General features: G+C 35.0%; 1 protein-coding gene across 1 annotated transcript in view; it reads left to right on the top strand.

The window, feature by feature from the left end:
• LOC138711714 (nucleoredoxin-like) overlaps nucleotides 1-26,727 on the top strand; it is a 498,087-nt gene that overhangs the window by 449,382 nt on the left and 21,978 nt on the right. The window contains exon 4 of the mRNA XM_069842867.1: nucleotides 12,112-12,307. Coding sequence (XP_069698968.1) covers nucleotides 12,112-12,307 — 196 coding nt within the window. The remainder of the gene's footprint in view (nucleotides 1-12,111; nucleotides 12,308-26,727) is intronic.

The following is a 26,727-nucleotide window of genomic DNA, read 5'->3' as shown; positions in this document are numbered from 1 at the left end:
CAATATTGCATCATTTTCGCACAGGTACTGTCGTCCATTTGCCTACGACGCATCCCAGTTTCCTCCACCTGCTTCTATTCGCCTCTCTGTAAAGGCTAGTGGCTGGGCTGTCTTAGCTCTTTTTTGAGAACATTAATTATTTAGGAATTTGACGTCTACGTAATATTATACCCATACAACTTTCAAAATAACTTAAATAAAAGGGCCTCGTTAAGTAATTAACTGTCACGTGATTTCCTCCCTTTCTACGACCCTGCGACATAACCACTTGGACGGACAGTAGATAGCATGTCTGAGTAATTTTATTTTTTCGGATCGGGTAGAGTGCAGATTGAATTTACAGTACGTAACGTACTCTTTTACAGAGTAGGTACAGAATTATTTAAACATACTAGTACGAAGGACGAAACTGGTAATTGGAATTACACACATTAGAACTGAAACCTGTATCGAAATGAACGGCCACCATTTTAAAAAATGTGTTTAAATATCCATATTATGTTTTTTTTTTTTTTAATTTAACTTCATTCTCTACAGTGTACGCTAATGTGCTGTAGACAGTATAATATACACTGCATAATGAATACATCCGCATGGACAGCTCAATTCGTGAGTAAAAAAACTCATTGTTAATACTGTACTGTATTTTGATTAAACAAAAACTAATGCAAATTATCAAACTCAAAAGTGTGATATTTCCTAGTTTACGTAAATGGATGAATTACTTTTCTTCCCTCTATACCTAGTAAAGTGATTTGTTTGTATTTATGCCAGTATCATCGAACTCCAGTCGTGGAAGAGGGTAGCAAACTGTTATCAACCGTTGTTCCAAAGGTATAGCCAGGTTAATATGAAAAATGTTAGTAAAAATAAAATGATGTCCCTGTATAATTTTCTTAATTTTTCTTTCCTTCTTAATTACTTCTTCTCTGTCCCTCATCTGCATTTATCTTTTTATTAGCTGTTTAAATCCAAACTTTATTACGCATTTGTGCTGCCTACATAATTTTTCCATCATCTAGTTCTCTAAGAATGTATCTTTGTATCCTGTAGCCTAATGAGAGAAAATTCTAGTGAAATACCGTGTTTTAAATGTCGTAGTTTTTCTGTATTAGAGCTACGTTACGCTGACATATTAATGGTTCCACTTTATCTCAACAAATAACCAAAAACAAAGCCATTAGGGCGTCTACATTATTTACATGCTGTTCTAGAATTATTCATTAGTTTACATTACAGCGGCCGTGTAGGGCCGGGGATCTCTCCTGCAGATTAGCTGAGTTGGGTTGGTTAGCAGCAGACCACAAGCGCGCCCAACTAGCAAAATTCACAAGGACAATAAAAAAATCATCAGAAGTGGGACGGGTTTGTGTTGTCTTCGCCACTGTTGATGACGTAATCGTAACTTCGGTTGTCACATAGATTGAAATGTAATGGAATGAAATTTCTGGAGTACAACCCAACACTGCGATCTTTCATGATATATTGAGCTAACCCTTAAACTGGGCTTAGTGGATTTTTTTAAAGAGATAGTTGTCAAAAATCGCATTTCTCAATATTTTAGAAAGAATTGAACCTAATATTGCCTCAACATTTATAAGTAGGGACCGGATTTTTATGTAATTACCAGATATCGGATTCTAGGGCAAATGCCTATTTTGTTTCTTTAGGAGAAAAGTAAAAATAATTATTAATATTTGTGTTTCATGGAAATTGAAAGGTATTCAAAGAGTTTTATAGTGCCCTAAAATGCCCTGAAACGGTTATTAGAGCCTAATTTGTTAATATTCGCCTAAAAATGCCTAACTCACTGTAAAGTTTCGCATTTTACTCTTACTTTTTATAATTTATACATGCATTCACTGCGAAATTTAAGGCATTTAAAAAGTGGAAAGTTTGCTTCACACCGGCCATGAAACCATTGACAAAGGAAACAAAATGTTTTGAATCTCACGACACTCACAATAGATTTCACCGAATTTAACATGTTTGGAGGCATAAATGCCGACAAAGAACCAACCTTAGTTTTGAAGCAGGCAACAATCACAACATGTGCTGCTACTGATTCAGAGATATACTATACTATAAAAATGACTGTTTTCGGTCTGAAACCGATTAGCTGTACTGCCCTTCAGAGTGTCATAAAATCACAATTTTTGGAGAAAGAGTGTTTTTGAAATATTTATGAAAAGTCGTAAAACTGCGAATTAGTAGGGTAAACCGTTACAAAATATTTAAAAGAATGGCCCTCCTAGTGTTAACACTACCAGGAAATGCAACAATAAGTGGAACTTTGTATTTTTGTCCAATTGAATCTCAATAACAACGGTTCATTTGAATGCTCGTTAACAGTTGCTCTTTCCCTCACCTTATTTGTGTTGAGAAGTTTTGAGCGGTAGGACGTTTTCCTGTGAAGTTTAACGCGATAATGCCGAAAAATATAAGTGCAAAATCTACATTGATCCGGCAATGGCTAACAGAATATTCAGAATTCACTTAAGATGGAAAAATAATATTCTGCAAGATTTGTAGCAAACAGGTATGTAACAATAGTTGAAATATATAAATTCTATTAATTTTAATGAGTAGGCCTATAATATTTATACATTGACTGAGCATCCTGAGGTATAATTCTTTTTAAGACCACTACACTTTAACCTTTTAAATTCAGATAGTTAAAGTATTTGCAGGTCATTAAAATTTTGATTGTTCGAACCCACTAACTTTGTGATAGAAATACGGCAATACAACAATTAGGATTTTATTTTAATTCAGTTTACTTTACATTTTTAGATTTCGCAAGAAAAGAAGTGCCACCTAAAGCAGCATGTGCAAGGAGCGGCTCATAAGGCTAAAGCTCAGCAGAAAAATCAACTGCAACAAACTTTACTAACACAGCCTACTTCATCCAATCTCAGCAGCAATTTCTATGCTGATTTAACCAGAGCGTTTGTTGCTGCTAACATTCCCTGGAATGCAATTGAAAATCCGGTTTTAAGACAGTTTTTACAAAAATACTGCAAACAAAATATCCCATCTGAGTCGACCCTAAGAAAAAATTACTTAGACAGAATATACAATGAAACTTTAGCTTCCATTCGGGAGGATATAGGTGATTCTTACATATGGGTCTCTGTGGATGAAACCTCAGATCCTATGAATAGGTATATAGCAAATATGGTAGTAGGGAAACTTAGTCCTGATGGACCTTCGATTCCACACCTCGTATGTGTTAAGGAACTTTCGAAAGTGAATAGCCAAGCCATTGCTTATTTTGTAAATAAAGGCCTACAGTCTTTATACTCAGGTAATATAGACGATTCTAAAGTTCTGTTGTTTTGTACTGATGCTGCCTCATACATTGTTGCTGCAGCTCCACTTCTTAAAACATTTTATCCTAACCTCACGCATGTAACCTGTCTAGCACATGGCCTTCACAGGGTTTCTGAAACAATCCGGAATGAATTTCCTCTTGTCAATTCGTTTATTTCTAACACAAAAAAATGTTTTTGTAAAGCCCTATCCAGGATTTCAATATTCAGAGAGAACTTTCCAGATATCCCACTCCCACCTCAGCCGGTTGTTACACGATGGGGAACCTGGATTCAGTCAGTGGTGTATTATTCTAAGTATTTTAAAGAAGTGGTCACAGTTATTGATAAATTACCTGAAACTGATAGTGCAGCGTGTGTGAAAGCAGTGAAAGATTGTCTGAATGACTCACGAGTGAAAAACGATATTGCCTACATAACATCAAACTTTTCTTTCATACCTGCAAGCATTGAACAATTAGAACGTGAAAAACAATCTCTTTGTAGCCAAATAGCAATAGTAAAGAAAGCTCAAGTGAACATACATTCTGCTTTGGGCGAAACTGGGAAAAAATTTAAAAATAAGTGGGACAACGTATTAAATAAGAATGTAGGATTTTCATTGTTGGAAAAAGTATCAAGAGTGATATCGGGGGAAAGTGTAAATGTTCCAGTAAGTATTGATGTTTCTATTGTACCTAATTTAAAATTTGCGCCTCTCACATCAGTTTCGGTTCAAAGAAGTTTTTCTGCTTTCAAAATGATTCTCAGTGACAAAAGGCAAAGGTTAACTGTGGAGAATTTAGAAAAAATTCTGGTGGTGTACTGTGCAGATAATTATAATAAAGTCTGAGCATGGAACTGAATTTCAATAACTTCAAATGAGTAATCTTGATATCAATAATCATTATTTCATTAGTTTCAATATATTAAATTTGTGCAGCTCTGTTTATAAATATAATATAGTATTCTTTTTTAATGTTTAAACATGCTTTTTTGTGCGTATTTTAGTGTATAACTAAAAATTTCAGTGAAAGAAATAAGTATGATACCTTGATGTGCCTAAAATGCCTATTTTCATTAAAATAGCCTAATTTTACCAATTTTGAGCTTATTTTAGGCGCCTAAAACTGCAATTTTTAATGCCTAAAAATCCGATGTCTAGTAATTACATATTATATTCCTCTCAACCTAACCGTATTCAAATAACAAATCTTTGCGAATCTTGTAATTACCATTAATATATTAAAGAAACTTACAGCAGAGTCCGTATAGGTCAGTTTCTATCTGATGCTTTTCCAATTCACTGCGAGTTAAAGCAAGGAGATGCACTATCATCTTTACTTTTTAACTTTGCTCCAGAGTATGCCATTAGGAAAGTTCAAGATAACAGACAGGGTTTAGAATTCAACGGGTTACATCAGCTTCTTGTCTATGCGGATGACGTGAATATGTTAGGAGAAAATACACAAACGATTAGGGAAAACACGGGAATTTTACTTGAAGCAAGTAAAGCGATAGGTTTGGAAGTAAATCCCGAAAAGACAAAGTATATGATTATGTCTCGTGACCAGAATATTGTACGAAATGGAAATATAAAAATTGGAGATTTATCCTTCGAAGAGTTGGAAAAATTAACATATCTTAAAGCAATAGTAACAAATATAAATGACACTCCGAAGGAAATTAAACGCAGAATTAATATGGGAAATGCCTGTTATTATTCGGTTGAGAAGCTTTTGTCATCTAGTCTGCTGTCAAAAAATCTGAAAGTTAGAATTTATAAAACAGTTATATTAACGGTTGTTCTGTATGGTTGTGAAACTTGGACTCTCACTTTGAGAGAGGAACAGAGATTAAGGGTGTTTGAGAATAATGTTCTTAGGAAAATATTTGGGGCTAAGAGGGATGAAGTTACAGGAGAATGGAGAAAGTTACACAACGCAGACCTGCACGCATTGTATTCTTCACCTGACATAATTAGGAACATTAAATCCAGACGTTTTAGATGGGCAGGGCATGTGGCACGTATGGGCGAATCCAGAAATGCATATAGAGTGTTAGTTGGGAGGTCGGCGGGAAAAAGACCTTTGGGGAGGCCGAGGCGTAGATGGGAAGATAATATTAAAATGGATTTGAGGGAGGTGGGATATGATGGTAGAGACTGGATTAATCTTGCTCAGGATAGGGACCAATGGCGGGCTTATGTGAGGGCGGCAATGAAACTCTTTAAAAGCCAGTAAGTATATTAAAATTTGATACTACATATTTTTTTTTACATATTTACCCCAAATTACATATTATGGCTTGGTATTACATAAATCTACATATTTAATGGTTTTATTCATTTTTACTTCTCTAAAAAGAAAAAAAAAAAACTTCTGCTGGGGCAGTTCACAATTTGAAATAGGCTACACAGATTCAAAAAGCCTTTTTACCTGCCCAAGAAAGGATATATTTCGGGACGAAACATAACGTCCTTAGTTCCAGGAAGTAATAGAGGCATTCACCCCATACCGCCCACTGTAAATATGAGTGAACAAAAGAAACCTTTCGCATAAGACTACCTTGTATTGTAAAAATCACTCAGAAAGTGGCGTTGCCTTCATGCGGTGGAGAGGGACGAGGACTACATGATTTGTCTCGAACTATAATTGTTCTGCACACGTCTTAACAAGCCGTTCCCATGCAATTTGCAATCTTACCTACCCTCTTCCAGGGAAAACCCGTGTCAAGTCTGACATGAGACTTTCAGGTTATTGCTTGACCTCTTTATTTTAAATTTAGTAGACCTATACGGAAATGAGATTTTCTGAGCAATTAGAAAGTATGGTTCTCGGCTGAAATAATCCTACCCTTCTGCTTGAGACAGGAATATCACTTTTCAAACAGAGTTTGTAAATGCCTATTAGTTTGAGGTTTTAGTAGGTACTTGTTTCTTACAGGGAGCAGCTAAAATGCATGTGTCCCACATCTCCTCTTATTTTCTCCTAGTCCAGTAAAGCCAAACAGTGCTTGCAGTACTGTTGTGTCATTCATTTCACTCAGTTCTCTAGTTTTAGTACTTACAGTATAAAGTGCAAGTGAGTTTATCTACTGCTTTTAACTAAAACAGCCCCTGTATCTTCAACCCTAACGACAAAAATAAAATCATAGATTTCGATGGAGGAAGCTTTCACTGCAGATGGAAAAATAGTAATGTGTCAAGTGTGCGGTAAAAAAGTCAAGTGCTCTATGAAATCACAACTGGAGAGTCTTACCTATCCTATACCTGCCAGATATTGATATTAAATATTTTCATAATTTTACATATTTTGGTACATATTCAGCTCATGTGTCTTTTTTTTTCTATTTTTATTTTATCGCGTGTGTATGTTTTTTATGTATTACCTTTATATATTTATTAGTTGGATTATTTCGTTGCAGTCTCAATAAGGAATTGAATTGTTTATATATATATATATATATATATATATATATATATATATATATATATATATATATATATGTTTCACTGGGTCTTTTTTCTCTCTCTCTTTTCATATCTTACATTTATTTTATTTTTATTATTATTGTGAAATTTGGTTTGAAGTTAGATTAGTTGTAATTGTGATAATTAATGATAACGGTAGTAATAATAATAATAACGGTTGTTTTACTATTTTATTATTACTAGTATTATTTTTGTTTTCTTTGAAGATTAAAACTGTGCATAGTTACAGCACGAATGGCCGTACAGGCTCGTGCGAAGGATCTTGTGTACATGAGTTTGTATAATTTATTATGTATCAATAAATGCATTTATCTATCTATCATTTTTCTTACATAAATATGTACATATTTCACACCTTGATATTACATAAAAATGATTTCCCTATTTATAAGGTTGATGCCAATTTGCCACATGAACCTAGTGCTGACAGCTGTAAGAAGCACATAAATCTTTCAGATATTAATTTGGGATGATTCACAAAACAACAACAACATGCAAAATCATAAAAAGAATTTCATATTTAATTGCTGGTACGACCAATGAGGGAGAATAGCTCCTCCCGACATCATAACTGCGTGACTGACATCGCGATTGAAATAAATGTAGTCTCGTGCGATCGGGTATACTACTAAGATGCGAGCAGGGACTTGGTGGGGGGACCTGCTGCGTATGGCGGCCATTTTGGACGTGCGCGAAAATTTCCGATCAGTAGGCGTATATCTCGCGTCTCCGTTGTGCTAGTGCACATCTTGTCTACATCTTTCTGCGATTTGAGACAGACGTATTAACGCGAAAACCACCACAACTTTTTTTTTTTTTTTTTTTTTTTACAATCCTTTGAAACACGGATACCTTACGAGACACCTAAAGGATCTTTACTTGGGTTGGATAAAAAGTAATGGCAACAGTTCGATATTCCTGACATGGTTTATTCACAGGGGTACAACATTTACGTACCTTCTATATAGTCGCCCCCCCCTTATTTATTACCTTTTGCCAAATGTTTGGAAGGCGTCGTACACCATCAGCGCGTCCATCTTTGTTGATGTTCCGTATTGACCGCCCTAAAGCACGGATAAGTTCATCTCTGGTATTGTACCCGGTCCCTCGCAGTGGTTCTTTCACTTTGGTGAAAAGATCGTAATCGCATGGATCATATCGGGTGAGTACGGTGGATGTTCCAGTAGTCCGCGTTTTCCGTCTGCCTTGGAGGTACAGCGTGGTGCAGTATTACCCCATCAATGTCATACGCCACAATGAACATCTCCTTCACAGCACTTTGTGTAGGGCGCACTTTCTTTGGAAGAGGAGAACCGGGATGCTTCCATTCATTTGATTGGCGTTTCAAGTTTGGTTGATACGAGCGAGTCCAGGTTTCGTCCATAGCGAGGATTCGTCCAAGAAAGTCGTCACCTTCCTTTTGGTACCGGTGCAACAAGGCCTTCCCGGAACGCTTTAACCCATCGTGCAACTGTGCGATATGGCAACACTGCATCGCCACATGCTTCACGCAGTCCCTGAAAACTTTCTTGTGCACTACGACCTCGTGCCATTTCAATTTTGATCCAGGAACGTTGCTCTAGTTTTGTAAGGATGGTCTTAGGGCGCTCGCACTATCCCTATGAAAGTCAACGTTCTACACACTGCAGTAGATTGATGGAGTACTGTCGCCGCTGGCTGCACTAACTCATCTAACAGTCCTTGTTCATGTCCACACAGCTGGCAGCTCTCGAACGTACCATCGTCACGTGACAGCAGTGTTGCCATTACTTTTTATCCAACCTATGTAATTGAAGCGTTGGGCCGAATAACGGTCTATGTTACAATTTTTCAAAATCAAATTTTTAATGGAATAATGCTCTTACACAGTTATCACAAAAATTGTTTTTCAATATCTACATCAGAGTTCCTGTCTGTTATTTTTTAAGTATTTTATTAGTTGTATTTTAATTTACACTTTACCTAGTGTTAGCTGACCTATTTTGTGTTTCGCCACTATAATTTATCTTAGAATTTTATCACGGTATTTCGTTTCATGAATAGATTTGTAGAAATTCCTGTAAGGAGATGTGCTCACAGCTTGCTCTTGATGTCAGAAAGGAGCTGTTTAAAATTTATTACTCTGTTACAGCCAGCATTTAAAAACTGTGATTGTTATTGTCTTCATTATTAATAAAATTTATACTTAATAGATAAGCCATCTGTTGGGATTGATACTGAATATTAGGGTTAGGGGTTCAAATTCCATCCTCCAACAGTTTCTCAACTGTAATATTTAATTTTCTTTATTCATTTGTTATTGTTACAACTTTCATTAATTTAATGCCGTCCCTACATCTCAAAACTGCAGTTATTTTCTAATAATACTGTTATTATTTGATCAATATTGTATGTTTATTCGTTATATTATATTAAGTGTAACTTTAATAAATTACATGGTGTTAATTCATATTAATATGTAGCATTTAAAAATAAATGTCATAATCATTTTGTTCATAATTTAACCTTTTTATTGATTTTGTATATTTCATAATATCCTGATTGTGTAAATCTGTTCATTGTCTGTATTCCCTAGTAGCATTTCTGTGGAGTTAAAATGTTACGAACTTCTATGATGTGTAATATAATAATAATAATAATAATAATAATAATAATAATAATAATAATAAAAATGTTTTATTTTCGCTGGCAGAGTTAAGGCCATAAGGCCTTCTCTTCCACTCAACCAGCCTTAATCAGTACAATACATATTTAAATTACGAATATTTACACTACACTTAAAAGGTTCTCCAGCAATATTTTTCAGTTAAGTTTCAACGTCTAGTAGACTACATATTTATTTAAATTTAGATAAACCTATAAGGTAAAGTAGTGACTTAAATTATGAGCTAATTTAATTCAATCAATTATAATTAATTTGAGATTTGAGATAGCTAGTAAAATGATGAAAATTAATTTAATATAAGCTTACTAGGACTATGTTACAGGGAGAATATATATATATTTCTATTTCTATAATGAGAATATTAATGTAATTGCCATTAGAGGTTTTGTAAATCTATTTAGAGAAATTAAAGATAATAATAATAAGAATGGTCAGATGTTAGTTTCATTATAAGTAACAAATATTAATCAGCAATTCATCTGTTAAGTAAGAATTTATGTAATTTTGACCTAAATGAAGCTATTGTCCAACAACCCCTTATATCACTCGGAAGCGAGTTCCAATTTCTAGCAACTGAAACTGTATAGGATGAAGAATGTAAAGATGTCTTGTGGTAGGGTATAATGAGTAAATTGTTATAATGAGATCTTGTACTTAGCTGATGATATGCGGATAAATTTTGAAAACGAGAAGCCAAATAGATTGGGGTAGCGGTGCGCAGAATTTGAAATAAGAGAACAAGAGAATGCAGGGCTCGTCGATCGCTTAGCCTTAGCCAAGACAGAGTTTGGAAAGACGGGGAAACATGATCATACTTACGAATATTACACGCATTATGCACACGTTGTAGCCTGCTGCTCAATTTTGCATTGAGGTTACTTAATATAACATTGCAGTAGTCGAAGTGTTTGTACAAGGATTAATTTTAATTTATCAGGAAGAAAGTGCTTCAGTCGCTTTAATGAGTTAATAATAGAAAATATTTTTTTGGAAGTGTGATTCACTTGTTCATTCCATTCCAGGTGATAATCCATATAAATGCCAAAGTTCTTCACATTCGAGCTGTATGGAATAGTAGTATTATTTACAACTAGCCGTACCCGTGCGCTCCGCTGCACCCGTTAGAGATAAATATAAAGTAATTACATAATTAAAATAGGACATTTGATCGTGTTTGATAGAAGGATAAATCGTTTAATATGTTACTTAATTTAAATTGCATCCAAATAATTAAAATGCGATCATTTTGGTCCAGAGACACTCATTTGGTGCAATGACAATTCCTTTAACATGTTTCTAATTTTTATTACATGCAACCATAGTTTAATGAACATTGACATCATTTAGATTTAATGTGTATACTTTATTTTACTTGTTATAGGGTTCCATTGAATTACGGTAATAACTTACAGTAATTTTATCCCTTGATTTATACGTATTCAATAAATGGCGTTTGGCCCACTATGGTTCTGAACCCTTCAAATAACTTAAATTATATTATATAATATTACATTACATATATTATATTATATTATATTATATTATATTATATTATATCAGAAGTTACTGTAATAACATTATAGCATTATGTCCATCTAGAGAAACTACACTTTCCAATGGTGAAATAATAATTAATTATACAAATCGGTTAATTTAGCTTCCGATATTACTTCATACAAACACAGAAACATTCTCTGTAGGCTATTTTCATAGCTTTCGATTGTTGCTGTCCAAGGTCCCTTATAGACGAAGTCATTTGTTTTTTATTTGATTATACGGCCTTAGATGGCAGTTATTTTAATTTTAAAACTCATTTATCTCATTAAATATCAATCCAATCAAAATTTTTCATGGAATAATACTCATCGCAAATTATTTTTAAAGAAACTTTTGTTATGTAACATTTTTCACAAAAGTCAATAATAAGCGAGATATTTCGATTTATTTAATTCAGTCCCCCTTATAACCCCCCTTTTAAATAATGTATTTTGAATGTCATATAGCCTAAAATCTAAGTTACAACGAACTTAATTTATATTCCAATTTTCATCGAAATCCGTTCATCCATTATCGCGTGAAAAGGTAACAAACATACAGACAGACAGACAGACAGACATAGAAACAAAAATTTCAAAAAAGCGATTTTCGGTTTCAGGGTGGTTAATCGTATATGTTAGGACCAATTATTTTTGGAAAATCGAAAATTACCAGAAAAATTTCGGCTACAGATTTATTGTTAGTATAGATTATCGGTGGCAAATTACTTGGCAATTACGTGGCAATATGACTTTCAATAACATACAATCGTACACTTCGCTTAGTGTACAAAACATATTTATGGAATAACGGCCTATGTTGCCCTCCGATAGTAAATTTATGATCGGAATTACGATGTAACATTTTTGTTCCTCCTGCACAGTTAGCAGATTGTAACATAGACCGTTATTTGGCCGAACGCTTCAATTATTAATTTCAAGCAATTTGGCCTACCTGCATGGGTTAGCTCTCTTACAATGACGTAGCTCTGAAAGGAAGCTTCGGCGGACATGCACTGCCTATCTCAGTCGGCTGCAAACGCCCTGTCCTAACACCCCCTGAAGTTTTCGCAATAATTTTGAAACACTCTGTACATTTTGACGCAGGAGTGACGAGTCGTTCACACTGTACCTGAGGACCATGCCGTGGCTGGCGGTGCCCTGGGAGCAAGAGGAGACACGACGCGAACTGGCGGCGCTGCTCGGCGTCCAGGGAATTCCGACGCTAGTCTTGCTGGACGCCGACGGAAGCGTCATCACGGCGGACGGACGCGGCGAAGTCAACGAGGACCCGCTAGGGGAGGTGAGTCACGCTTGGTAATTGGTTTGCCCCCTGTGTAGGCAGAGACTGAACACTCATCCAGTGCCTCAAATAACCTATAAAAGAGTGACCCGTACGTAATGTCATTAATTTCAAGAGGTTATTCTTTGAGATATTTCAGACAAAAAATTTTCATACAATTTTGCTCGTTTTTGCTTCCTTTCCGATATAAAAATTGTTTTTGTGCGAGATCTTGCGTATTTGCTTGTTTTCCGCACAGAACCAATACGCGGTAAGTGTGAAATACCACATTCAGTATTCCCAACGTAACACACATAACAATTTCCCTCTTATTACCGCTTAAGCGCGACATTCATTTTACTGCTTTAGGCTTTTAACATATTATTTTTAGAGACGTTTAACATAGTGATAATTATAAATTGGAAACTTACCACTGCAATTTCATCTAAATTGCACTGTTAATTATTGTTTTTAAATATTTGCAAAAATTAAGTAAAGTCTACTACTCCACGAAACTTACTGCATTCCTGATACAAGTAACATTAAGAAAGCCGTGAAAAAATCAACCAGATTCCAGATGCCGATGTTATTACTGCAATATGTTATATAAATAATATTGTTAAAATATTAAAATGAAAAATAAATCATTACATAACCTTACCGTTTGTTTTAAGTTCGCATTTATAGACTGGGGGAAAAAAAGACAGACGTATATCACGGCCGGCTGGAGTATAGTAAACACAGGAAACATTTTACAACAACAATGTTGAAGAAAGATATTTTGGTGTTCCGAAGTTGGCGTCATTAAACAGAAACCAACATGGAGATTTCATTGCAACTAATTAGAAATTCGTCTTTTAGGTATGTAATAAACGATCTTCGCACAAAATAATGTACGATACACGAGCGGTATGTTTGTTTTCATGTTCTCGGAAATTAAAAAAGCTCAACTACGTTTCGCTTTTTCAATCTTTTCCTCGACCATGAAAACGTCAACACACCGCTCTTGTAACGTATATTACTATTATGCTCGACCATGCCGAAATGTAGTAATTACACACCTGGTAGCAGCCCTTTAATGCACCTCATTAAAGTACACCTATTCATTATACTTCAGTTGTTCAGCCAATGAGAAATCACCATTGTACCATTATAAAACCGCAAGTATCGATTATTATTTTTAGTGGGTTATTTTACGACGCTTTATCAACAGCTTAGGTTATTTAGCGTCTGAATGAGATGGTGATAATGCCGGTGAAATGAGTCCGGGGTCCAACACCGAAAGTTACCTAGCATTTGCTCATATTTGGATTGAGGGAAAACCCCGGAAAAAACCTCTACCAGGTAACTTTCCCCGACCGGGAATCGAACCCGGGCCACTTGGTTTCGCGGCCAGACGCGCTACCCGTTACTCCACAGGTGTGGACTGCATCGATTATTCTCGGATATGCAATCGAAAGACAATTAGCGAAACGTCACGGAGGCTGGAAATCCAATACTGTCGCAGAAGGTTATGTTCTGTTACTATAATAATCAGCGTTAATTGTAAATAATATTCAAATAAATTCAATTTGTCATCTCGTTTTTCAATTTTAAATCAATTTCCAGGTTATATCAATATTAATGTTGATGTTATTCTCTAGATTATATCAAGGTCAATGACATTATTGTTTCTCGGAAAAAATCAATACTTTCGCGTCTGCGCACATCTCACAATTTAGAAGGTCACTTCCGCTCTTCACTTACATAACTATAACATGAATACTTACGAATAATTTCAAATTAGAAATATGGTCGAGCATAAAAAGTCGTATGAAACTTGCCTATAATGGTAATTAAGACGCTCGTATGAAAATTATGAAACTCGCTTGCGCTCGTTTCATAAACAAACATACTCGTGTCTTAATTACTACCATTATAGGCTCGTTGCATAATGTACTATTATTAAACATTTCATAGCATATTAATGTGATGTACCGAAGTACATATGAGGAACTTGGTATCAAAGTTGGACAACTCGTCTTTTATATTAAATATTTTATTAATTTGTCCTACAGAATAATATCTGTAATATTGACAATTAATATTTGAGGAGAAAAATTCGCTCCGGTGCCGGGGTCGAACCCGGATCCTTGGTTCTACGTGCCAAGTAAAGTAACTCCACAAATAGATAGAAAAAATCTCATTCGGACAGTTTCCAAACGTCTTCTACCTTTCCCTCTTACGATCCAGGTTTCACTAATATCTAATATCTTTGTCTTTACTCGTTCGAATTCTGCACACCTCAACACCAAATTACCCTTCGTCTCGTTTCTCTTATCTATACTCTAACCACGACGTAAATACCAGATCACTTATCTGTGGCACGTTAAGTATACCTCTTCATAGAACATCTTGTTATTCCTCATCTTTTACAATATCCATCTCGCGTCAATGGAATTCCTTGTCACAAAGTATTAGGGGCTGCAAGACAACAAACACCTTTAAGAACAGCTTAAAAGATAACCTTCTTAGCATTTCACTCCAATCATACTGATTTTAACTATCACTGACTACATTATTACTTCTTTCTTTAGACATCATCCTGATAGTGCTGTATTTTCAAAATTGTCTCATAATAATCTCTTTCTATTATCTAATATCATTTGAAATATATTAACATTCTATGTATTTTAGTTTAATTCTGCTACACAGTTTATTTCAGTGTTTAATTAATAGTTCATAGTATTTTGTTGTTTAATTCGTAAATAACTCTTGTATACATGTAACTCTCATCTAAATCAAATTGTTGAATTCTTTGTAAGTTCATGCATATGTATATACACTTTTTGCTGGTTGAGTGGAAGAGAAGGCCTTACGGCCTTAACTCTGCCAGCTAAAATAAATTATTGTTATTATTATTATTATTATTATTATTATTATTATTATTATTATTATTATTATTATAAGGGTAGATTTTGAAATTATTTTATGAAGTCTACGTTTTAAAGATAATTTATAGTAGGCCTACCTTCATCATGTATTACGAAGGTTGAGGCAACTTTTTTTTTTTTAATTCAGCGATGTTATGATGAAATGTCGTATGACATCCATACTAGGCCTATGTGTTGCATTCACTAGAAGGCAGTGCTATGCATGATTATCCAGAGAGCTCACTGTGGCTATTGTACAGAGAGCGATGTGAATTCAGGTGTGAGTGATTATCGCACAGAAAATAATGTCACGCGTGACGCGTAATGCAGTTGTGAGTCGACCGTCGTGCAAAATGGATGTGACCCTATGAATTTTTATAGTTTATATGAGTGCGGTAATGGTATTCAAACTACAGCAATAAATACAAGGAGCATGATTCTGTATCGTTCATGGTTGTTTGATCCCTAACCTACCTTATAAGTAGCTCTAAACAATAACAATAATAATAATAATATAATAATAATAATAATAATAATAATAATAATAATAATAATAATAATAATCCGTAACGCGACAACCCATGGAAGGTCAGCGCCGAACAGCCGGCTGCTGGCCTCGCGTCCACATGCCTCAGCAGAGGTGAACGATCACCTAACCATAACGGAGGAATCGTGTGATGAGCACCATGATCTCCGCAGCCGTTAGAGCTCGTTCTCGAAACCGAATTGCTCTACTATTGTAGCTTCTCAAATTCATTACTATGCTGGGTGGGTACCGGACCCATACACCGGCTGAAATTTCATGAGAAATTTCCTTCCTATGAAGACTTGAACCTGCGCTCATTCCGCAAAAAGAGACCTGGGCATGATGCCTCAGAAATTTAATAAAATATGTCATATAATAAAAATCAACTATAATTTTAAAAATTCAACCTGCTACACATATGAAAGCACTAAAGTAATGTTACTATAAATGAAAATATAAACACATCAATAGTAATTTATGTATCAAGGGCGAAATGCAGATGTTTATAGCCAGGACTACGGGGTTGCTGCCAACGGCCTCTGGCTCGAGGTTTAAACATGAAATTTCGCCAAAACATTATTTTGTGGTGGACTAGTCCGTAATTGAATAAATTAAAACTTTTTGATAAGAGTTTTAAATTAGAAATTCGCTTTGTGTTTCTACAGGGACATCATTTTATTTTTACTAACATTTTTAATATTAACTTGCCTATACCTCTGGATCAACGCCGTTTGCTACCCCCTTCCACGACTGGAGTTCGATGATACTGGCGTAATATACAAACAAATCACTTTATTAGGTATAGGAGGGAAGAAAAGTAGTTCATACATTTACGTAAACTAGGAAATATTGCGCTTTTGAGTTTGATCATTTGCATTAGGTTTTTGTTTAATCAAAATACAGTACAGTATTAACAATGTGTGTTTTTACTCACGAACTGACCTATCCATTCGGCCGTATTCATTATGCAGTGTATATTATACTGTCTACAGCACATTAGCTTACAATATACAGAATGAAGTTAAATTGAAAAATAATCATAATATGGATATTTAAATACATTTTTGTAAATGGTGACCGTTCATTTCGATACAGGCTTCAGTTCTAATGTGCATATTATCCCACTATGGACTATTTTACCTAATCCCAATTACCAGTTTCGTCCTTCGTACTAGTAACTCATGTTGAAATAATTCTGTACCTACTCTATAAAAGAGTACGTACCTAACGTACTGTAAATTCAATCTTCACTTCTGCCCGATCCGAAAAGATTAAATTACTCAGACATACTATCTACTGTCCGTCGAAGTGGTTATGTCGTAGGGTCGTAGAAAGGGGGGAAATCACGTGACAGTTAATTACTTAACGAGGCCCTTTTATTTAAGTTATTTTAAACAGTTATATGGGTATAAGCCTAATATTACCTAGACGTCAAATTCCTAACAGAAATTAATGTTCTCAGGAAAGAGCTAAGACAGCCCAGCCACTAGCTGGCGAATAAAAGCTGGTGGGAGAAACCGGGTTACGACGTAAGCAAATGGACGACAGTACCTGTGCGAAAATGATTCAATATTGAAAGCTCTTTCGTCACTGGAAAACGCGAACATATTTTTGGAACGTACTGTTTACTATGACCGTAAGGCTACTATGACTGTATATATGCAGTCTTGGATCTGTGTGGAGGACGGTTGAACTTCATTAGTGGAAGGGTTGGGAGTGAAGTACATTAAAAAATTCTGGTACAATAAAAATTGAAGTAAAAATAAAATAATGTCCCTGTATATCTTGTTTAGCGTGTTTTGTTTTGGTATCTAGGGACTTTGTATAGCCTACTAGAAAAAAAAAAAGAATACGTAGAATAGAAATTATTCATTGAGGGAGGCTATGCATGATGCTATTATTTCTTTGTTGTTAAGTTACCAGTCTCTGAATTTAATAAACAATGTTCTGTTATGTTGGAAATGATGTCGGGATCTGTTGAAACCGAAATTCCTTCTGGAGTTGTTATTAAAGCCAAAATAGCTGAAGATAAGTTGTTGCCAATTAAATAAACATAAGTACAGGGACATCATTTTATTTTTACTTCAATTTTTATTGTACCTGAGTTTTTGAATGTACTTCACTCCCATCCCCTCTACTAGTAAACTTCCAATCGTCCTCCACACAGAACCAAGGGTATACAGTCAAAGTCGCCTTACGGTCTTAGAAAACACAAACAGTACTGAGTTAGTGAGTATAGTACGTTCCAGAAATATGTTCGCTTTCAATATACTCAATCATATTATCGCACAGGTACTGTCGTCCGTTTGCCTATGTCGCATCCCGGTTTCCCCACCCAATTCTGCCCGTCCCTTTGTGGCTGGGTTGTCTTAGCACTTTTCTGAAAACATTAATTTCTGTTAGGAATTGGACGTCTACGTAATATTATACAACGGTTTAAAATAACTTAAAGAAAAAGGCCTCATTAAGTAATTAACTGTCACGTGATTTCCCCCCTTTCTACGACCCTGCGACAAAACCACTTGAACGGACAGTAGATAGAATGTCTGAATAATTTTATCTTTTCGGATCGGGCAGAAGTGAAGATTGAATTTACAGTATGTAAGGTACTCTTTTATAGAGTAGGTACACAATTATTTCAACATGAGTTAATAGTACGAAAGACGAAACTGGTAATTGGGATTAGGTACAATAGTATATAGTGCGATAATATGCAAAAAGGAACTGAAACCTGTATAGAAATGAAGGCCATCATTTTCAAATATGTGTTTAAATATTCATATTACGATTATTTTTCAATTTAACTTCATTCTCTATATTGCACGCTAATGTGCTGTAGACAGTATAATATACACTGCATAATGAATACGTCCGAACGGACAGCTCAGTTCGTGAGTAAAAACACTTATTGTAATACTGTACTGTATTTTGATTAAACAAAAACCTAATGAAAATTATCAAACTCAAAATCGCGATATTTCCTAGTTTACGTAAATGGATGAACTACTTTTCTTCCCTCCTATACCTAGTAAAGTGATCTGTTTGTATCTTACGCCAATATCATCGAACTCCAGTCGTGGAAGGGGGTAGAAAACGGTGTTTCCGGTTCACAACCTTTAAGCCAAAGGTATAGGCAGGTTAATATTAGAAATGTTAGTAAAAATAAAATGATGTCCCTGTATAAGTAATTAAACAACATATTTTTTTTATCCTAGGGCCACTTGTATAGGGCGGGAATTAGCAGACGAATAACATCGTGCACTGTTGTGTCATAGCTGTGTGTTCTGCTGTATTGTTTGTAATGAGCACAACGTAAAAACAATATGTTAATGGCTTATGAGCGAACATGTCAACGGACCCGTTATTACTACCGGTTCAAGAAATAAATTGTTTATGCTATCTTTTCTTTGAACGAGATGGCAGTACGGAAATTTCGCAAAATTTTGCTAGCGTAGCACAGACAACAACTTTTACAGTCGCCATGACAGCCATCGATCCTTCCAGCAGTTTTGTTCCATATTTCGCTGCAACGTGACGTCATTGATGCCACCGGACCGGTGAGATTAGGAATACGCTGTGATCTAATGCCACATCACGGCCGACTTGATGTTACCTTCGCTTTTTTGTAAAGGAGAAGTGAAGCGAACATCAAGTCGGCCGTGGCCACATCTATATAGTTTAGGGAAAGGAAAACAGATGGTAGGAACAGTCTAAAACACATGAAATCTCACTTTTCAGAAATTTATGGAGTAGCTCTCTTGCAGTGGACCTCTCATTTTGTTTTATGCAGCAATATTTTATGTAAAACAAAAACTCTCATTTACAGATGAATAGTGCAAAGCATATAGCCTTACATAGCGTTGTATGGGACTGAAATGTGCCCTGGATTTTGAATAAGAAATGTCAGGATAAATTACTTCGTACAGAATGAATTCTTGAAGGCAATCAGCCAGGAAAAGCAGGAAAGATAAAAAGCACAGATGTAAAAGGAATAGTGGATGTAAAGATAAATGTCCTTAAATTTGTATGGACATGTAAGAAGACATAACAGATTGCCTAGGAGGTGGAAGTCAGACGAAGGAAGAGCGTACCATTAGAGTTATGGATTGCTGAGGTGCGCGAAAACGTGGGATCCGGAAAGGAGATGCCACAGACAGGGCACTATGCAGAAGCAGAATAAAACATTTTGAAGTAGAAATTTTTATTTTCAAATTAGGTACAATATAGATAGAAAATGTGAATAGAAATAATGCAGAAATATACAGACACACAAAAACACATCCAAATGAAATTCTCACCACACAACTCAATTTCAGAACACACACACACTCTTTGACTCCACATTACACTTCACAAACACACCCTCACAGGAAACAAAACAAAAGGCGCCAAGACCAGCAATAACCAGTTCTGAAGATGGCCAATAGCAAGCCGAAATATGTTAACAAGGTAAAATAAAATTTAACACGTGAAAGATTGTAATATGTTTTGTGTCAGATCGTGCGTATTTGCTTGGTTTCCGCAAAAAACCAATCCGTGGAAAGTCTAAAATTCCACATTCAGTATTCCCAACCTAACACACATAACAATTTCCCTCTTCTTACCGCTTAAGTGACATATTGATTTTACTGCTTTAGGCTTTTAACATATTATTTTTAGAGACGTTCAATATAGTAATAATTATAAATTGGAAACTTACCACTGCAATTTCACCTAAATTGCACTGTTAATTATTGTTTTTAAATACTTGCAAAAATTAAGTAAACTCTACAAGTCCACTATAAAGTTACTGCATTCGTGATGCAAGTAACATTAAGGAAGCCGTGAAAAAATCAACAAATCAACTTGCCGATGTTATTACTGCAATATGTTATATAAATAATATTGTTAAAGTATTAAAATGAAAAATAAATCATTACATAACCTTACCGTTTGTTTTAAGTTCACATTTATAGACTGGGGGAAAAAAAAAGACAAACGTATATCACGGCCTGCTGGAGTATAGTAAACACAGAAAACATTTTAAAGCAACAATGTTGAAGATAGATATTTTTGTTTTGCAAGTTTGCCGTGATTGAACAGAAACCAAGATGGAGATTTCATTGGAACTAATTAGAAATTTGTCTTTCAGGTATGTAATAAACGATCTTCGCACAAAATAATGTACGATACGCGAGCGGTATGTTTTCTTTCAATTCTCGGAAATTAAAAAAGCTCAACTACGTTTCGCTTTTTCAAACTTTTCCTCGAACATGAAAACTTCAACATACCGCTCTTGTAACGCATATTAATATTCCGAAGTAATAGTTGTGTTTATGTTTTAAATTAAACCCTTCACGAGAGAACATAAATTATCCTAATGCTTAATTTACAATGACGCGACATCCGCGACACGCGATGCTACATCGCAGTATCGCGTCGCGGTCTGGGGTTCACAATTCCGCGACTTGAATCGCTGGTTCGTGTGATTAGGAAACTTAAAATGAAACGATGCCTGCCTTCTCTATTTTTGCAGAAGAAGAAATCAACATATCATAACTATATGCGAATGATATTTTCGCAATTTGATCTCCTGCATATCATTGGCCCTCAAATACAAAAACGTCCAATGCGGGAGGCATCCAGCAGAACGTCTAAGCCTAACTTTGAGGTTAGGTTTCCATAATAGTTGATATCTCTCTTTAAGTACTTGGTTCTCTCTTTACGATTTCCGTATTGTAACTCCACAATGTCCATTAGGCCCATAGTTTTAGAAACAAGTCCTGTAATCTGGGATAAATTAAAAAGCACCTCATTAAGTAGAAACTCTCTGAGGACAATTTCACGAAGGTGGCAGAAGGATATTGGAAAAAAGTAAATTTTCCGAACTTCATGGAGCCATGGATAGAAAGCATTATGTATTTCATGCAATCAAACCGTAATATAAACGGTGAACCGTAAATAATGTCATTAATTTCAGAAGGTTATTCTTTGAGATATTTTAAACAAAAAAACTAATATAATTATTGTTTTCCTTTTGCTTCCTTTTCGAGATAAAAACTGTTTTATATGAAACATTTCTTACCGTGTTTTGGGAAAACCATTGATTTAATAATTACCAATATGTTCAGTCAATTTAAGAGAGTACTGTATTATGATAATAAATACGCAGAAATTTGATCTAACAAATTTAACGTTTTAAAATTCCTTTTCAGAACGAAAATTTACAATTGTTCAGATGAAATTTCTGCATATTTAAACGACAAAAACTATTTTTTTTATCATAACACACTGCTCTCTTAAATTTATTAAGCATATTGGGAATTAATTCAATTCAATGGCCTTCCCAAAATACGCCATGAAATGTTTCACATAAAATAATTTTTTTCTCGAAAATGAAGCAAAAACGAGCAAAATTATATTAGCCTTTTTGTTTGAAATATTCTAAGGAATAACCTCTTGAAATTAATTATATTACTCACGGTTCATTCTGTATAATTCAGGGTATCCTTTAACCAATTAGGCTATATCAACATCTCATCTGAAAAAGTATTCAATTTTTTGCAGACGACGCCATCATAAACAAAACACATACGCATTCCGGTAACGTCGCGCGGTGAAAGTTAACTCAATTTCAACTTTCGTCGCGTCGCGATCTGCGTCGTGACGTCATGGAAATCTGATTTCCTATTGGGCCATAATTTATATAATGTCGTGTCGCGTGTGTCGCGTCATTGTAAACGATGCATTATTGATAAATTTATGAATTCACATAAAATAAGCTGAGTTTTCATCCTACAATCAACTGATAATAACAAAAATACAGATTGGCAGGCGACGATAGAAAAGAAAAGATGTGAAAACGAATGAGGTGTATAAACAACTGAATGCTCTTTCATATTTAAGTATAAAAATATAGGGGTGCCATTTGAAATTTCAAAGTGGAGTGGCTGGGAAGTGGGGGATGAAATCTAAAATGCAATGAAGCCTGGTTTCAGACTTCCTCCTCAATATCAAAATTGACGTGTTTTTTTTTGTTTAAATTGAATTCAATTTAAATAATTAGTTATTTAGACTGGGAAGTTTTGAAATGAAAGCCCTGTATAATAAATTGTCATTCTGTAATCTCCGATTTTGCAAGTTCATTACCTCTTTCACTTCCAGTGTGATCATCGTGTCCTTCATCCACGAGAGACAAAAATGTGGTTGTTACAATCTAATAGTTTCGTTCTTAATCCAAAGGCTGTTGGATTTAAATTGGATTCATCTTTAATAGAGAGTAAAGCTGCTTGAGAGTCCGAATGCATCTGTGAATTTGTTCTGTTAGCTTTCCACAATATAACTGTTCGTTGAATGACATGAAGTTCAGCTTGAAAGACGGTGCACATTGTCAATTTGTATGTACCTGTGTCTCTTGAATAGATGACAAAAGCCAGCCTACTATTTCTTCTCTGTGCTGGAAGCCAACCGTATAGATCTGAAACTCGTGTATTCTATTACAAATTGTTTGTTTAAAAAAGCATGGGCACTGACGTGGATGTCCTGTTGACAGAAGACTGTGATTTCATCTAAATTTATGTCTCTTAGGGACATTTTCTCCATATTAAATTAAACTTGGTATGGAGTATTCGTGGAGTATCTTCTGTTTCATTTCCCCGGAACAGTTTGTTTCAGAGGCGGTGCGTCAATAAGAGCACAAGAGCACGTGAACACCTTGTTTCCATTAATGCACGACTAGTTTTATTATTTAATACCGTATTGGCGTAGTGGGGATGTATAATATCAGGATCGAGTATTTTAAACTTCCCGCATCTTGCATAAACTTCTTATGTAAACTTGGCAACATCCGTTCACGTACAAGCCGTGCTCTTTTCAAGAAGGTTACAGAAATTTCACGCATGCGCGGGAGAAAATTGTCTTTCGCTGGCCGCTTATGGCTCGTCAAGAGCACAAAGCGTTAAGTGAACAGTGAATCTATTCTACAGATGTCAGGTGCATCGATGCCTATCGTTTACGTGCTATAACTCGAGGAGAAAATTTAATAAGTCTTATTTTAGCCTGCAGGTGTCAGCATCTCACTGTCGGAACGTTTACTTTATGTGAATGTGTGCACAGTGCTGCTACGAGAGTGTAGTTTGTGAATTACTATACTTCAGTGTCGGCATAACAGCATAGTTTGGCTTTCAAACACGTGCTGGCTGAATGTGATGGTGGTATGAATTTAAGTATCTGTATGGTGGTGTATAATATTTAAGAATAATATTTACTGGCTTGTATTTATAGTAATCAATCTATGCGAGTGGGATTACAGTACTGGTATAGGCTATAGTGTATCAGTGTGTTGTGAATTAAAATACAGTATATTACTGAACACACGCTTTTGTAAATTGTTTTATGTATTAATTTTTAACAAACGCAAACAATGAACTCTGTTCGAGTAATTTTGAAGAGTAAAGAACTGGGTAAACTGGCTTTCCAGGAAAAATTGGAAATAAAAAGACTAGGTTTCATTATTATTATTATTATTATTATTATTATTATTATTATTATTATCATTATTATTATTATTATTATTATTATTATTATTATTATTATTATTATTATTATTATTATATGTTGTTTTGAATTTATATACGGTTTTTTCGACAGTGAAACATTGAAATCATGACATTTCATATTAGGCTAAAAACGTACGATTTCTAATTCTCTTCGAGTTTGGAACACAAAATTGTGAACACACATAATATTTTATCACGAGCCGCCACTGGTTTGTTTGTTTATTTTAATGTGTATTCAACATAGCATGTAGTAGTTAGTTTCCTACCTCTCTCTGCACCGTCAGGAAGCTACGGCGCTTACCTCAAAGTAAAATACGAATAACTTTATTTGATGATGTAGGCCGGACTCTAAAATCAGAATTCGTCTCCTTTGATTCCTTTTATTTTAAATGCACACAGAAGATAACTGGGAAAGGGACAGGAAAACGACTTTGCTTCAGGTTTTATCGAACGAATGCTTTTAGTTGTTTGTCGATATAAAAATCATGTCTCACGTGTTTCCTTCTTTTGTCGGCGAATATTGGAACAATATTTTAAATTCTTTCCAACACTGCATCCAGTATATGCCTACCTCCATACAGCCTAGAGGCGATTCATCTTCAAACATGAATTACTTGTACAGGGACATCATTTTATTTTTACTTCAATTTTTATTGTACCTGAGTTTTTGAATGTACTTCACTCCCACCCCCTCTACTAGTAAACTCCAAGCATTCTCCACACAACCAAGGCCGTATGCAGTACTGAGTTAGTGAGTATAGTACGTTCCAGAAATATGTTCACGTTTTCCAGTGACGAAAGAGCTTTCAATATTGAATCATATTTTCGCACAGGTACTGTCGTCCGTTTGCCTACGTGGTTTCCCCCACCTGCTTCTGTTCGTCCCTCTGTAAAGTCTAGTAGCTGGGCTGTCGTAGCTCTTTTCTGAAAACATTAATTTCTGTTAGGAATTGGACGTCTACGTAATATTATACAACTGTTTAAAATAACTTAAGTAAAATGGCCTCGTTAAGTAATTAACTGTCACGTGGTTCCCCCCCCCCTTTCTACGACCCTGCGATAAAACCACATGAACGGACATTTCTGAGTAATTTTATCTTTTCGGATCTGGCAGAAGTGAAGATTAAATTTACAGTACGTAAGGTACTCTTTTATAGAGTAGGTACAGAATTATTTCATCACGAGTTACTCGTACGAAGGACGAAACTGGTAATTGGAATTAGGTACAATAGTTTATAGGGCGATAATATGCACAAAAGAACTGAAGCCTGTATCGAAATGAACGGCCACCATTTTCAAAAATGTGTTTAAATATCCATATTATGATTATTTTTCAATTTAAGTTCATTCTCTATATTGTACGCTAATGTGCTGTAACAGTACAATATACACTGCATAATTAATACGTCCGAATTGATAGCTCAATTCGTGAGTAAAAACACGAAGTATTAATACGGTACTGTATTTTGGTTAAACAAAAATCTAATGAAAATTATCAAACTCAAAATTGCAATATTTCCTAGTTTACATAAATGGATGAACTACATTTCTTCCCTCCTATACCTAGTGAAGTGATTTGTATTTTACGGCAGTATCATCGAACTCCAGTCCTGCAAGGGGGAGCAAGCGGTGTTTCCGGTTCTAGAGTTTTAATCCAAAGATATAGCCAGGTTAATATTAAAAATGTTAGTAAAAATAAAATGATGTCCCTGTATATTCGTTTTACTAGTAATCTTATAATCGCAAAACACAGTACAAACGCGCTGACAGATACACACGCACAAAACACATTAAACAACATTATGTTCTGTACTGATTCATGCATTTTACCCATGTCAGCGTTTGGTCTTTTCCTGTGTCTCTCTATTTCAGAATACATACTACAGAGACACTGCTGTGACATGGGGTCAACATATATGGACAACGAAAAAAGCATTCATATATAAGTTAGAAACCCACAACCGTAGTCTATAACTGAAGAGTCCATTGCAAGAATGATGTCACTTTCTTGTCTAAGATCAATTTAGTGAATACAAATATATTGATATAGGTGTACCGCAAGGAACAATTTTGGGACCTATTTTATTTCTAATATATGTTAATGATCTGCTAAATATAAATTTAGAAAAATTTAATGGATCTATATATTCATATGCGGATAATACAGTAGTTATTTTCAGTGTTTTTTTTTTTGGCAGGAAGCATATAGAAATGCTAATATAGGTGCTAACATTGTTAAAAAAAATGGCTTAATTCCAACTTCCTTTCTTTAAATATATCTAAATCAACTTTAGTTCCTTTTCCGTTAACAGCTGCCAGTGTTCAAAATTTAAAATTTAGCGATAAATATAGACTAATAATACACAGTGAAAATTGTTTAGATCCCAAAAGTTGTAAATGTCCACCTTTGAAAGAAGCCACGTATGTCAAATATCTGGGTATCATTATTGATCAGAATTTAAAATG

Source organism: Periplaneta americana, chromosome 13 (genome assembly GCF_040183065.1).
Source record: "Periplaneta americana isolate PAMFEO1 chromosome 13, P.americana_PAMFEO1_priV1, whole genome shotgun sequence".
Lineage (NCBI taxonomy): Eukaryota > Metazoa > Arthropoda > Insecta > Blattodea > Blattidae > Periplaneta > Periplaneta americana.
Note: the sequence above shows the minus strand (reverse complement) of the source record. Positions and strands in the feature narration are given on the sequence as shown.